At 43.7% G+C, this 14,841-nt stretch overlaps 1 protein-coding gene across 2 annotated transcripts in view; it reads right to left on the reverse strand.

Annotated features, from left to right (window-relative positions):
* Positions 1 to 14,841, reverse strand: part of zfpm2a (zinc finger protein, FOG family member 2a) — a 646,324-nt gene that overhangs the window by 479,743 nt on the left and 151,740 nt on the right. For both annotated transcript variants that reach the window (XM_055634910.1, XM_055634911.1), the window contains exon 2: positions 12,286 to 12,444. In XM_055634910.1, coding sequence (XP_055490885.1) covers positions 12,286 to 12,444 — 159 coding nt within the window. The remainder of the gene's footprint in view (positions 1 to 12,285; positions 12,445 to 14,841) is intronic.

A 14,841-nucleotide genomic window follows, 5' to 3' on the forward strand; every position in this document is an offset into this window, starting at 1 on the left:
GGTTTGCATCTTGCAGTGTAGCCTCTGTATTTCTGTTCATGAAGTCTTCTGCGGACAGTGGTCATTGACAAACCCGCACCTGACTCCTGAAGAGTGTTCCTGATCTGACGGCCAGGTGTTTGGGGATATTTCTTTATTGTAGAGAGAATTCTTCTGTCGTCAGCTGTGGAAGTCTTCCTTGGCCTGCCAGTCCCTTTGCGATTAGTAAGCTCACCAGTGCTCTCTTTCTTTTTAATGATGTTCAAAACTGTTGATTTTGGTAAGCCTAAGGTTTGGCTGATGTCTCCAACAGTTTTATTCTTTTTTCTCAGTCTCAAAATGGCTTCTTTGACTTTCATTGGCACAACTTTGGTCCTCATGGTGATAAACAGCAATAAAAGTTTCCAAAGGTGATGGAAAAAACTGGAAGAAAGACTAGGTGCTGAGAGCTCTCTTATACCTGCATTATGGAGGCAATTAAACACATCTGCACAATTATAAATACAGGTGCACAACCTTTTATCCGAAAGCCTTGGGACCAGAACACTTTTCTTAATTCAGAATTTGTCGGTCTTCGGAATGGAAATTTTTTAGCGTAGATTTTAATGGCTGGCTCAGTGGTAGAGTGCTCGGCTCATATCCGCAAGGTCGCGAGTTTGCGCCTTGATCCCGGCAGTTACTCGGTCGCGAGTTTGAGTCTTCAATGTAGTTTTTTCTTGCAGAATAAATGTTTGTATGAAATGCAGTGTAGGAGAGGTGTACTGACTGTGTGGGCAGAACTTTGGAAGTGATTGCCCACCAGTCTAAAAAGCCGCTGTGTCTCCCTGTCCCTGGGATAGCAGTGGGCGATCAAACAGCACAATACCCGCCTCCCCCTCCAACTCCAGAGGAATCCGCTCCCCGATGGGCCGCTACGGCGACAAGTGGCAGTTTGCCCACAGCCCGAGCTGCGCCACCCCAAGAACAATTCGTACCTTGCACACCATCAGCTTCTGCCCCTACGTGTTCCTCTGGAGTTGGAGCGGGGCTGGGCTGGAGTTGCTGCTGGCTGTGGGTCTCTGGGATCTCCGTGCTTGCAGTGGGCCTGGGGGTCGCTGTCCCGTTGGTCCTGACGTCTCCGGCCACCCCCCCCCGGACTGGAGCTGAGACTGGGAACTGTACCGCCCTTGCCCCTTCCCTCTGCAACTGCAAACAACCCCACTCTCCTGCAAGGGCGGTACAGTTCCCGGAGGATAGCGGGTGGCCGGAGACGTCAGGACCAACAGGAACCCGCTCCCCGATGCTGCGCCCCGTCATCCGCAACCCAGGTTCCTCTGTAGTTGGAGCGGGGCTGGGCTGCTGCTGGCTGTGGGTCTCTGGGTTCTCCGTGCTTGCGGTGGGCCTGGTGGTCGACGTCCAATTGGTCCTGACGTCTCCGGTGACTGCACTGGCCTGCTGCCATCGCCGACATGAAGACAGTACAAAGCCCCCGCGCCAGTGCAATGAGCGGGGAGCTGGAGAGGGGAGGGAAGGGGTCACACACATGGCCGGGAAGCAGAGGGGTGTAGGTGAGGTGAAACTGAAGGGAGCGACAATCTGCTGCTGCCTGCACGCTGAGTTAAGAAGTTCCCACGCAAGACTCACGATACACTGTGTATCGTGTCTACCGTGGGAACTTTTTAACTCAGCTGGCAGGTAGCAGCATATTAACAATTATTAACGCAATATACCCTCACCTTCTCTTTTATGAATGGGGATTTAGTTCCCCTTTCTTCGAGGACCGACCGGAGGTTCCGCTGTCACCTCTGCAGGCCGCCCTCAGTGAACGTTTTCAAGGACCTTTCTTCAAGGACCGAAAAAATGTCGCTATTCGGAGGTTTTCGTTATTTGGATCTTCAGATAAAAGGTTGTGCACCTGTACCTGTAAAGCCATGTGTCCCAAACATTATGGTGCCCTGAAATGAAAGGACAATGTACAAAGACAGCTGTAATTTCTAAATGGTGAAACCAAAGTGTATAAAAATGGCCTTTATTAAAATCTGACAATGTGCACTTTAATCACATGTGAGAGAGGCAGAGAGAGAATGATAACATGTTAAAATATAACATTACCTATGTAACATTACCTTTCTTACGTAGGTAATGTTATCTTAATGGGATAACATTGCCTACGCTCTAATCCACTGGAACCGATCCAGAATGAATAGAATAATGAAAAATTATCACCAATGCGTCTACGATTTCTAGAGACACCTCCTTGATGCCCTGGGATGCAGACCATCAGGCACTGGGGATTTATCAGCCTTCAGTCCCATCAGTCTACCCAACACCATTTCCTGACTAATGTGAATTTCCTTCAGTTCCTCCGTCACCCTAGATACTCTATTCCCTGGTACTTCTGGGAGATTGTTTGTGTCTTCCTTAGTGAAGACAGAACCAAAGCACCTGTTCAACTTGTCTGCCATTTCCTTGTTCCCCACAATAAATTCACCTGTTTCTGCCTTCAAGGGGCCCACATTTGTCTTAACTAATCTTTTCCTCTACACATACCTAATTAAGCTTTTACTATTCTCCTTTATATTCTTGGCTGGCTTCCTTCGTATTTCATAGTTTCTCCCCGTATTGCCATGTTAGTTACATTCTGGTGTTCTATAAAAGTTTCCCAATCCTCCGGCTCATCTTTGCTATGTTATTCGTCGCCTGGTGAGGACAGAATGACTTCTCTTTTAGTTTTATGCTGTCCTTGACTTGATTCTTTGATCACCAATACTATTAAGTCTTTCCAAGTCGAGAACTGGAGACCATAGATTTAATTGAAAAGACTGAACATCAGAATTTCTCCTTGTCTGATATGTTGTACACATAATATTTCCAATACAATCCTCGCAACTCCCTCCTCCCGAATCTTGGTACAATCAACTCATAGCGTAAGTTTTCTCAACATTGGGTGAGTGTTGAGAGTGAGAAGAGGAGAGGGGGGGGGGGGGGGGGGGGGGGGGGGGGGGGGGGGGGGGGGGGGGGGGGGGGGGGAGATGGGGGGGGGAGAGGGGGGGGGGGGGGGGGGGGGGGGGGGAGATATAGCAGCCAGCCTTCTGCCCAGTAGCCACCCAAGCTACTTCCTTCCCCGGCCACAATAATAATAATAATAATAATAATACATTTTATTTTCGGGCGCCTTTCAAATCTCAAGGTCACCTTACAAAGATTAAACAGAAGAGAAAAAAAACATATAGTCGGAGAAAAATAAATAATAAGGACATCATCAATACACAAATTAAAGATAGAAATCGCTCCAAAGACACAAAATAAAAAAATAAAAAAAAACACAATGTGAAGAGAGAGCAGCGGCAGCTAAAGCGCGCCACTCTCGTCCACTCTCTCTTCCGACAGCCATCTTGGACACAGACTAACAAATGACACAATGCGATGGCTCCGCGGCTGGAGCGCCGCGGCAGCGGTAAGTGAGTTGCTGGCATGATCCCCTCCTTCTCAACGCTCCTGCCCTCCCAGCAACATTACCCCTGGCCAGACTACCCACACTCTGTGAAAGGAACACCCCCCCCCTCCCCAGCAGTGCTGTCCTTTTGCAGTCGCTTCCCACAAGCATTTCCCATCAGCTGCCTGCAATGAGGGATAGATTTGGCTATCCCTCAGTACAGTAACATCGTTCTTGATGTTGCTGTACTGAGGGATAGCCAAGTCTATCTTTCTTGGCTAACAATCTAGCCTTCGGCCTCCAAGACGCAGGTAAATTTTTGTGCCTTATTTTTGGGTAAAAAATAGCGTCTTCATTGCCGCGATATACGGTACATTCCACAGTAGAGCCAGGCTCTGATCAACAGGTACAGCACATGAATGACCTTTGTATGTTCATGTATGGAAATCAGATTATAATTCATGCTTTTATCTAAATTATTAAAAGTATGATCTTAACCACTTCCTGTTGTTCTGTATATTGATTTTAGAACAAACGCTGCCACTTACGGCTGTGATTTTTGGCCATCTTACTCAGGGTCCCGCTCCGCTGTGCGGGACAAGAGGATTTTTCACATCGGTGAAAAATAAAAGACTTATTAGTGTTTAAAAAATGTTGAGATTCTCTCTCCTTCCGGAGGGACTATAAAACCCGGAAGTGTTGAGTGCCTCAGTCAGTCTCTGCAAGATGGGGGAAGCTAGAGGGACACATCTCTCAGTCTGAGCTGTGAATAACACTGAACACATGTCTACTATACTGTGAGTGGTATTACTGACCTGTCAGTGCCCTTAATGTGGTTTGAAAATATAGTTTGGAAATGCTAAAGCTGTGTTGCCTTTGGTTTGGAAATGCTAAAGCTGTGTTGCCTTTTGGTTGGAAATGCTAAAGCTGACTTGCCTTTGGTTTGGAAATGCTAAAGTTGCCTTCCCTAATTAAAGTTGCCTTGCCTAATTAAAGTTGCCTTGCCTAATTAAAGTTGCCTTGCCTAATTAAAGTTACCTTGCCTTCTATATAATTAAAAGTCTAGTCTTGACCACTTCCTGTTTGCGCTTTATATTGATTTTAGATAAAGCTAGCACATATGGCTGTGATTTTTGGCCATCGTACTCAGAGACCCCCTCCGCTCATCAGGTGTCGAGGATTTTTCCCATCGATTAAAAATAAAACATAGAAAATAGGTGCAGGAGTAGGCCATTCGAGCCTGCACCACCATTCAATATGATCATGGCTGATCATCAAACTCAGTATCCTGTACCTGCTTTCTCTCCATCCCCCTGATCCCTCTAGTTATTAGTGTTTAAAAAATATTGAGATTCTCTCTCCTGTCAATCACGCCATGAAGGCAACGCCCCTTCTAGTGAGGGTGGGGGAGGAACTATAAAACCAAGCAGTGTGGGCATGGCTCAGTCTCTACAAGATGGAGGAGGGAGAGGTCACGACTCGCTGTCTTTAGTGGCCTTGCACCCTGCTTGAAATGGTATGAAACTGCATTTGAATTTGAATTTTGAAAGTGTTCGTCAATATTTCAAGTCAAGATGCTGGAGAGAAAGAGGGATGGGTGATGTTTTGAGTTGAGTCCTTGCATCAGCCTTAGCATCCTAATAGTAGGACTCTCCTGCCCTTCACAACTACCTCCTTCCTATTTCTTGGAAACTCAGCAACACCATCAGCAGAATGTCCCAGAACAGCTCACGTGAGAGCCCTCTCAAACTGCCCTGGGACCTAAAGTAATTACATAGAAACATAGATATTAGGTGTAGCAGTAGGCCACAGCTTAAGGATAAGAGGGAAATCCTTTAAAACCGAGATGAGAAGAACTTTTTTTCACACAGAGAGTGGTGAATCTCTGGAATTCTCTGCCACAGAGGGTAGTTGAGGCCAGTTCATTGGGAATGATCTGAGTTAGATGATCAGCCATGATCATATTGAATGGCGGTGCAGGCTCGAAGGGCCGAAGGGCCGAATGGCCTACACCTGCACCTATTTTCTATGTTTATATGTTTCTATGTTTCGAGTCAGCACCATCATTCAATATGATCATGGCTGATCATTCAAAATCAGTGCCTCATTCCTGCTTTTTGGACATATCCCTTGATTCCTTTACTCCTAAGAGCTATATCTAACTCTCATTGCCCCAAATTGGGAATATGTAAGATAATGTAGAAGCATTTTATTGCCAATCTTATTTTTTACTCTCCTCACGTGTGATTTTCAAATCACCAATTCATCTCATTGAACAGCAATGATCGGCAACCAGCATTTGAATAGCGTTTGTTTCTTGTCAAATGGGTTGGAGATCGTCTCCAAATCTCCTTCATCCAGTATCACGTGGAAATAGAACAATTAACTCATTTTATTATTGAGAATGGTTCATTTTAATTTCAAATTTATTTAATTATTTGATTAATTAGCAGGCTGATGGGATTCAAACGCATGCTTCTGCAATAATAATCTAGGCCAATACAATGCTAAGGTAAATCCATAAAAGAAAACTGTAAACAGGGCACTCAGTGGCTGAATTTCCATTTTGAATTATTTTGTTAGTATATCCTTCAAGTCCCGTAAGTTTTCTAGGTGAAAAGAAGCTCTCTCGTAACCACCCTGTTAGGTTCTGGTACTTATCCTGTGCTCCGGCTTTTTAACAAAAGGGGCAAAGTGATATTTTTGATAATATGACCACTGAAAAAAACATGGAAATCATTTCCAATTGGCTCAGTCTACAATTATAATAATGCCTAAATTTCATGTATTCGTATTGTATTTGAAAAAAACGTAATGTATTTTTAGCATGCATTTATAGCACTCTATTGTCTGAAATAGATCAGCTAAAACAATTGATCAAACAAGGAGGAATGTGATCACATCTTTAACCAAGAGAGACTGAGGACTCTTAGCAAAAAGGAAAAAAAAGAGAAGTGACATGAGGGAGTGATAATGTCTAGCCAAAGGCATCTGTTGTAAAACAAATCACTGAGCTGCTAAATCGGCTGTATCAATGCTCTATCAGTGTCTGTGTTCCAAACAAATCAGAACACAAGAAGGCAAAGATTTGGGTCAATAAGCTTAGGCGATTTACACATATAACTCCTCGAGCAAGGTAGAAACAAAGTCATATTGGCTTTTTTTCAGCTTTGTGCACCGAGCTTCTGTCAGTCCGAAGAGAACTCCAAATGTCAATATAATATGCTCTGCAGCTAAGATAATTTAAAGAGCTCAAATTCATAATCCTCACAAAAAAATGTACAGAGGCTTTGAAGATTTTGATATTAAGCGACACAAAGGCAAAGTGATCAAGGCACAGGCATGGAGTATTGATGCTTCTACAGGGATTCACACATTGGCATGGGATCTATCATTACAGCTGCTTAAGAAATACAGAATATTGACTGAAAGGTTTGAAGGCCAGACAAAAACTGCTGCCTGATTAGAAAATGTACGACATGAGCCATTGAAAACTATCAGATGAAGAACCTGCAGCAAGGAATTAATACAAACTGGAGTGTCATATTAAAAAAAGCATAGTGTCATATAAAAGAGCTCAATTACTCTATAAATATTATAAAAGTGGATCAGAAATTATGTCATCATGTTATCACTGTTATCATGTGATTTTATTAAGCATACCAAAACAAAGAATAAAACTAATTAGGTTAAAACTGGTAAAAGCTGTATGTCAGGAAATTCTATCATATACCACAATGTTTTCTCTGTGGGACCAAACTATTTTTTTTTTCAAAAACACAACAGCATTAGCACAGTTCTGAAAATCTCTTCCTCGAGCTGCACATGTGCACATAGAGACCAACAGGCATGTGCAGTAATGTTGTATACTATGTATATTTTGTTGAGCAACAATCCTTCATTTATCAGGTAAGGGAATCCTGAAAGATAAATGTGCAGCCATTACTTCTCGTCAGATTATTTTGGAAGAAATTGTGAAAAAGGGAGTGAAAATAAACCAAAGTATCGGTGATGGAACTGTCCCTAAGGAATGCTGAAATGGGAGTGGTGGGAAAGCTGTGACTGGTGGTGTTGGAAATCCCAGAGCACGACCCATTGAATGTGATGTTCTTGGGTAGAAGGCCAAACAATCCTTTGTGGGAGGAGGGTGGTTTAGTTTATTTTTGTTTAGTTTAGTTTAGAGATAAAGCACGGAAACAGGCCCTTCAGCCCACTGTGTCCACACCAACCAGTGATCCCCACACATTAACACAAGCCTACACACACTACGGACAATTAACCTACAAACCTGAATGGCTTTGGAGTGTGAGAGGAAACCCATGATCTCGGAGAAAACACACACAATCATGGGGAGAAGGTACAAACTCCGCACAGACAGCCCCCTTAGTCGGGATTGAACCTGGCTCTCCGGTTCTGCAAGCTCTGTAAAGGGCCTGTCCGACTTGGGAGACGTAATCCGCGAGTCCAGAAGAGTGCCTTCGACCTTCAAGCTCGAGGGCACTTGCCTGGAAAGTCTCGAGCTGAATCGACCGTCCGCGTTGAAACTGCGAGCTGGATCGACCGAACCGCGAGCTGCATCTACCGACCACACACACACACGCACACGCACACACACGCACACAATCACATCGCGAAGGTGGGGACCAGGGACAGCAGAGGAGCGCACACACGCACACACACACACGCACACAATCACATCGCGAAGGTGGGGACCAGGGACAGCAGAGGAGTGCTGTCTGCGCGATGAAGAGGAAGGTAAACGGCTGCCACAGAATGCCGTAAGTCCTTTAGAGAGCGGGGGGGGGGGGGGGGGGGGGGGGGGGGGGGGGGGGGGGGGGGAGGAGAGAAGAAGAGGAGAGAGAGGAGAGAGAGGAGAGAGAAGGAGAGAGAGGAAGAGAAGGAGAGAAGGAGAGAGAGAAGGATAGGAGAAGAGGGGAGAAGGGGGGGGGAGAAGGAGTGGAGACACTTTTAAGAAGCTTAATAAAGTTTAGCGGGCTCTTTTTCTATCGGTAGGTCTTCCTAGGTCGTGAAACTCCAATGAGCAAATCAATATGCAATGGAAGACATTTAAAGACTGCATGGATGAACTACAAAAATTGTTCATCCCAGTTTGGCAAAAGAATAAATCAGGGAAGGTAGTACATCCGTGGATAACAAGGGAAATCAGGGATAGTATCAAAGCGAAGGATGATGCGTACAAATTAGCCAGAAAAAGCAGCATACCGGAGGACTGGGAGAAATTCAAAGACCAGCAGAGGAGGACAAAGGGCTTAATTAGGAAAGGAAAAATAGATTATGAAAGAAAACTGGCAGGGAACATAAAAACTGACTGCAAATGTTTTTATAGATATGTGAAAAGAAAGAGATTAGTTAAAACAAATGAACCGCGGGTCAAAGGAGTTGGAGGAATTGAGTGAAATCCAGGTTAGCCGGGAAGTGGTGTTGGGTAAATTGAATGGATTAAAGGCCGATAAATCCCCAGGGCCAGATAGGCTGCATCCCAGAGTACTTAAGGAAGTAGCTCCAGAAATAGTGGATGCATTAGTAATAATCTTTCAAAACTCTTTAGATTCTGGAGTAGTTCCTGAAGATTGGCGGGTAGCAAATGTAACCCCACTTTTTAAGAAGGGAGGGAGAGAGAAAAAAATGGGGAATTACAGACCAGTTAGTCTAACATCGGTAGTGGGGAAACTGCTAGAGTCAGTTATTAAAGATGGGATAGCAGCACATTTGGAAAGTGGTGAAATCATTGGACAAAGTCAGCATGGATTTACGAAAGGTAAATCATGTCTGACGAATCTTATAGAATTTTTTGAGGATGTAACTAGTAGCGTGGATAGGGGAGAACCAGTGGATGTGGTGTATCTGGACTTCCAGAAGGCTTTCGACAAGGTCGCACATAAGAGATTAGTATACAAACTTAAAGCACAATATCTCCAAGTTTGCGGATGACACTAAGCTGGGGGGCAGTGTTAGCTGTGAGGAGGATGCTAGGAGACTGCAAGGTGACTTGGATAGGCTGGGTGAGTGGGCAAATGTTTGGCAGATGCAGTATAATGTGGATAAATGTGAGGTTATCCATTTTGGTGGCAAAAACGGGAAAGCAGACTATTATCTAAATGGTGGCCGATTGGGAAAGGGGGAGATGCAGCGAGACCTGGGTGTCATGGTACACCAGTCATTGAAGGTAGGCATGCAGGTGCAGCAGGCAGTAAAGAAAGCGAATGGTATGTTAGCTTTCATTGCAAAAGGATTTGAGTATAGGAGCAGGGAGGTTCTACTGCAGTTGTACAGGGTCTTGGTGAGACCACACCTGGAGTATTGCATACAGTTTTGGTCTCCAAATCTGAGGAAGGACATTATTGCCATAGAAGGAGTGTAGAGACGGTTCACCAGACTGATTCCTGGGATGTCAGGACTGTCTTATGAAGAAAGACTGGATAGACTTGGTTTATACTCTCTAGAATTTAGAAGATTGAGAGGGGATCTTATAGAAACTTACAAAATTCTTAAGGGGTTGGACAGGCTAGATGCAGGAAGATTGTTCCCGATGTTAGGGAAGTCCAGGACAAGGGGTCACAGCTTAAGGATAAGGGGGAAATACTTTAAAACCGAGATGAGAAGAACTTTTTTCACACAGAGAGTGGTGAATCTCTGGAACTCTCTGCCACAGAGGGTAGTTGAGGCCAGTTCATTGGCTATATTTAAGAGGGAGTTAGATGTGGCCCTTGTGGCTAAGGGGATCAGGGGGTATGGAGAGAAGGCAGGTACGGGATACTGAGTTGGATGATCAGCCATGATCATATTGAATGGCTAATGGTGCAGGCTTGAAGGGCCGAATGGCCTACTCCTGCACCTAATTTCTATGTTCTATGTTTCTATGTTTCTAAAACCTCCAGTTTAAATTCCATTTGGAATATTTTGGAGGACCAAGAAACCAAGAACCAAGAAAATGGCTGGTCATCGAAGGAGATGGCCTATGCCTGCCCTCGACTGTCTGTAACTATATAGCGACCCCACTCCACTGCACTCCGAGTTCAAAAGAACCATGCCGACCAAATTTTACTTGCGGAAAATGTTTCAATATGCTGAAAATTTTCCGCGACCTAGCTGAGGCCGCGAGTATGCGGGAACTTCCCTCGAGCATGAAGGAGAGTTCCAGCCACCTCATGGGACCTCCTAGGACCTCGTGTCGACCATGCTGTGAGTTTGAGTCCAGGGCAAACTCTTCTAAACTCGCAGCTTAGGTCGCCGCAGTGGGACAGCCCCTTAAGGCCGCAACTCTACCACTGCGCCACTGTGCCACTGTGGTTGAAAGCAGAAATTCTGGAAATGGCACGTTTTTAACACAGCAGAAGGTGGAAGGGGGTCTCATCCTGACAACTGTGGGTATCTATGGACTTGTAATAAACATTGATTGCTAACCTATCTCCTGACATGGAGATAACAAAGTTGGAAAGTCAGAATTAGACCCGATGAAAGTGCAGACAAGGTACAAGTTGGTAACAAAGGTGATGAAGCTGCCGAGTTCTCAGCATTGGGCAAAATCATGCCTTACATGAAAGCTTTGTGGTTGTTAAAGGCCATTTACTTCAGCCTTATCACTACAGGAGCTCTTTAGGGCAGTGTCCTTGCCCAACCATCCTCGGCATATTCACCATAAGGCCAGAGGTTTGCTAATGATAATACAATATTCAATTTCATTTGCAACAACTCGGTAATGAAGCAGTTCATGCTTACGTAGCAATTCATGCTCACATTTCCCTTGATATTCAACTGCATTAGCATGAGTAGGTCCCCCACTTCCAACATTCCCACAGTCAGCAATGATCACAAACTATGGAGATCAACATAAATACTGCAATCTGTAAGAACTGGTCAGAGACTTGGTGGTCACCAGTCTCCTGATTCCACAAAGCCATTCCATCATCATCATGTCAAATGTATGATGGTCTACACTCCACATGCCTGAATCAGTGCAGCTCCATCAACCTTCAACTAGCATGACAAAATGCAAGGCAACAGTTTGCTTAACTGTTTCATGCAGTGTGAGTGTGTACCATATACAAAATGCACAGGAGTTACTCAATACGGCAAAGTTGCTCTGACAGCACCTCTCAGACCCATCGATTTAACTACCTAGGAGGGCAAAGATTGCAAGCATACAGAGTCAACACAAGCTGCATGTTTCCCTCTCTGTCAAGAATCATCCGAACAGGAAAAGAATATTGCCAATCCTTCCTCTGCACCTCAACAAAATTCTGGCAGTCCTTAAATTAGATTTGTTCACTGTAAGACCACTTTGGTTCAAGGCTACTACCCATCTTCTCAAGATCAATTAGAAATGGATATAGATGCCAGTGATATCACAAAACAATAAATGCAAGGCCTCAAAATGAAGGTGCTTTTTTCCTTCCTATTCTAGATTACAATGACCAAAATGTAATTGTCCAACTGTGTTACACACCACAGAATATGATTTAAGGAAGAAAGGAACATTCATTTTCACACACTATCTTAGCATTAACAGCTCATTTACCTTTTTGAACTACTGAAAATGATTGACTATTCTAAATAAAAGTCCACGTTATTCCTAATCATGCAATATACAAAACACTTCATCCAAAAACTGACAATGACTCAATAGCAGACACAATGTGGAAACATTGCAAGTTATACCGAGCCTGTTTTCAGGCATGAGAATGTGAAGCAATGCACCAACTAACAGAACTAGAATGATAGACCTATGCTCTATGTAATATTAAAACAAGAAACTGCAAACAATCCAAATACCCTTCGATAATCGAGACCTTATTTTCTACAGCAATATACTGAAATCCACTGCACCAATGGCAATATCTATTGTTGTAAAATAAGTTAGCTCTAGTTACCTTTATCACAGTAATATTCTGTTTCTTCACAGCTGAGATGTTCTGACCCATACTCTGTGGAGAAGTTTTCTTCCTGTGCATAGTCTCCTCCATTGATTGCATCATTTTCTTCAGACAAACATTCTTCCTCATCATCTTCAACTGTGTCTTCCAATGGTCCTATTACAATGGAAAGAGGCTCCTCTGTTACACCGCATACATAGATTATAACTCCAAAAGCTTACATTACAATGTGCTCAATGAAAACAGCAAGGCAAGTTAGGAACAGGAAAATATTACAACAGTAGCAGGCGGTTGGGTGCCTCGAACTTGTCCTACCACTTATATAATCTCAATTATGGAGCCAATATTATTCCAATACTTACATCTTTATGATTAACAAAATTTGGAATCTAAGCTCAATAAAAGCTCTAATTTGTGTAATCTCTCCCACTACTTTAACTCTCAGTCTGATAAAATGGAACTCTCCACGAGGCCAATATTTATTTCCTAAATATGGTGCCTAGGACTACTCGCACAATTCCATATTGTCTCACAAGGGGATTTGCAGTTATACAAATCTGTACTCTACTTTGTTCCAGTTCTGCAGATACATAAACATCCACATTCTATTAGTCCCTTTAATTATTTCCTTCATCAGTCCGTGTCATTTTAATTATCAATATACGTAGAGTGTTCAATCTCAATAGACCACCGCAGCTAGTCAGCACTTAGAAAGTAGCACATGGAAACATAGAAAATAGGTGCAGGAGTGGGCCATTCGACCCTTCGAGCCTGCACCGCCATTCAATATGATCATGGCTGATCATCCAACTCAGTATCCTGTACCTGCCTTCTCTCCATACCCCCTGATCCCTTTAGCCGCAAGGGCCACATCTAACTCCCTCTTAAATATAGCCAATGAACTGGCCTCAACTACATTCTGTGGCAGAGAATTCCAGAGATTCACCACTCTCTGTGTGAAAAATGTTTTTCTCATCTCAGTCCTAAAAGATTTCCCCTTTATCCTTAAATCCTTGGACTTCCCAACATCGGGAACAAACTTCCTGCATCTAGCCTGTCCAACCCCTTGAGAATTTTGTAAGTTTCTTTAAGATCCCCCTCCAATATTCTAAATTCTAGCGAGTACAAGCCAGTCTTTCTTCATATGAAAGTCCTGACATCCCAGGAATCAGTCTGGTGAACCTTCTATGGCAAGAATGTCCTTCCTCACATTAGGAGACCAAAACTGTATGCAATACTCCAGGTGTGGTCTCACCAAGACCCTGAATCAAACTGCAGTAGAACCTCCCTGCTCCTATACTCAAATCCTTTTGCTATGAATGTTAACATACCATTCGCTTTCTTCACTGCCTGCTGCACCTGCATGCCTACTTTCAATGACTGGTGTACCATGACACCCAGGTCTCGTTACATCTCCCCTTTTCCTAATCGGCAACCATTCAGATAATAGTCTACTTTCCTGTTTTTGCCACCAAAGTGGATAACCTCACATTTATCCACATTATACTGCATCTGCCATGCATTTTCCCACTCACCCAGCCTATCCAAGTCACCTTGCTGCCTCCTAGCATCCTCCTCACAGCTAACACTGCCCCCCAGCTTCGTGTCATATGCAAACTTGGAGATGTTGCATTCAATTCCCTCGTCCAAATAATTAATATATATTGTAAATAGCTGGGGTCCCAGCACTGAGCCTTGCGGTACCCCACTAGTCACTGCCTGCCATTCTAAAAAGGACCCGTTTACTCCTACTCTTTGCTTCCTGTCTGCCAGCCAGTTCTCTATCCACATCAATACTGAACCCCCAATGCCGTGTGCTTTAAGTTTGTATACTAATCTCTTATGTGGTACCTTGTCTAATGCCTTCTGAAAATCCAGATATAACACATCCACTGGTTCTCCCTTATCTACTCTACACGTTACATCCTCGAAAAATTCTATAAGATTCATCAGACATGATTTACCTTTCATAAATCCATGCTGACTTTGTCCAATGATTTCACCACTTTCCAAATGTGCTGCTATCCCATCTTTGATAACTGACACTAGCAGTTTCCCCACTACCGATGTTAGACTAACTGGTCTGTAATTTCCTGTTTTCTCTCTCCCTTTTTAAAAATTGGGGTTACATTAGCTACCCTCCAATCCTCAGGAACTACTCCAGAATCTAAAGAGTTTTGAAAAATTATCACTAATGCATCCACTATTTCTGGGGCTACTTCCTTATGTACTCTGGGATGCACTATCTTCCCCGATTTATTATTTTGCCAAACTGGGATGAACAATTGTTGTAGTTCATCCATGCAGCCTTTAATTGCCTTCCATTGCATATCCACCATCAACCCTTTAAGAATCAATTGCCAGTCTATCTTGGCCTATTCACGTCTCATACCCTCAAAGTTACCTTCCTTTAAGTTCAGAACCCTTGTTTCTGAATTAATTATGTAACTCTCCATCCTAATGAAGAACTCAACCATATTATGGTCACTCTTGCCCAAGGGGCCACGCACAACAAGATTGCTAACTAACCCTTCCTCATTGCTCAATACCCAG

This window comes from Leucoraja erinacea, chromosome 4 (genome assembly GCF_028641065.1).
Source record: "Leucoraja erinacea ecotype New England chromosome 4, Leri_hhj_1, whole genome shotgun sequence".
NCBI lineage: Eukaryota > Metazoa > Chordata > Chondrichthyes > Rajiformes > Rajidae > Leucoraja > Leucoraja erinaceus.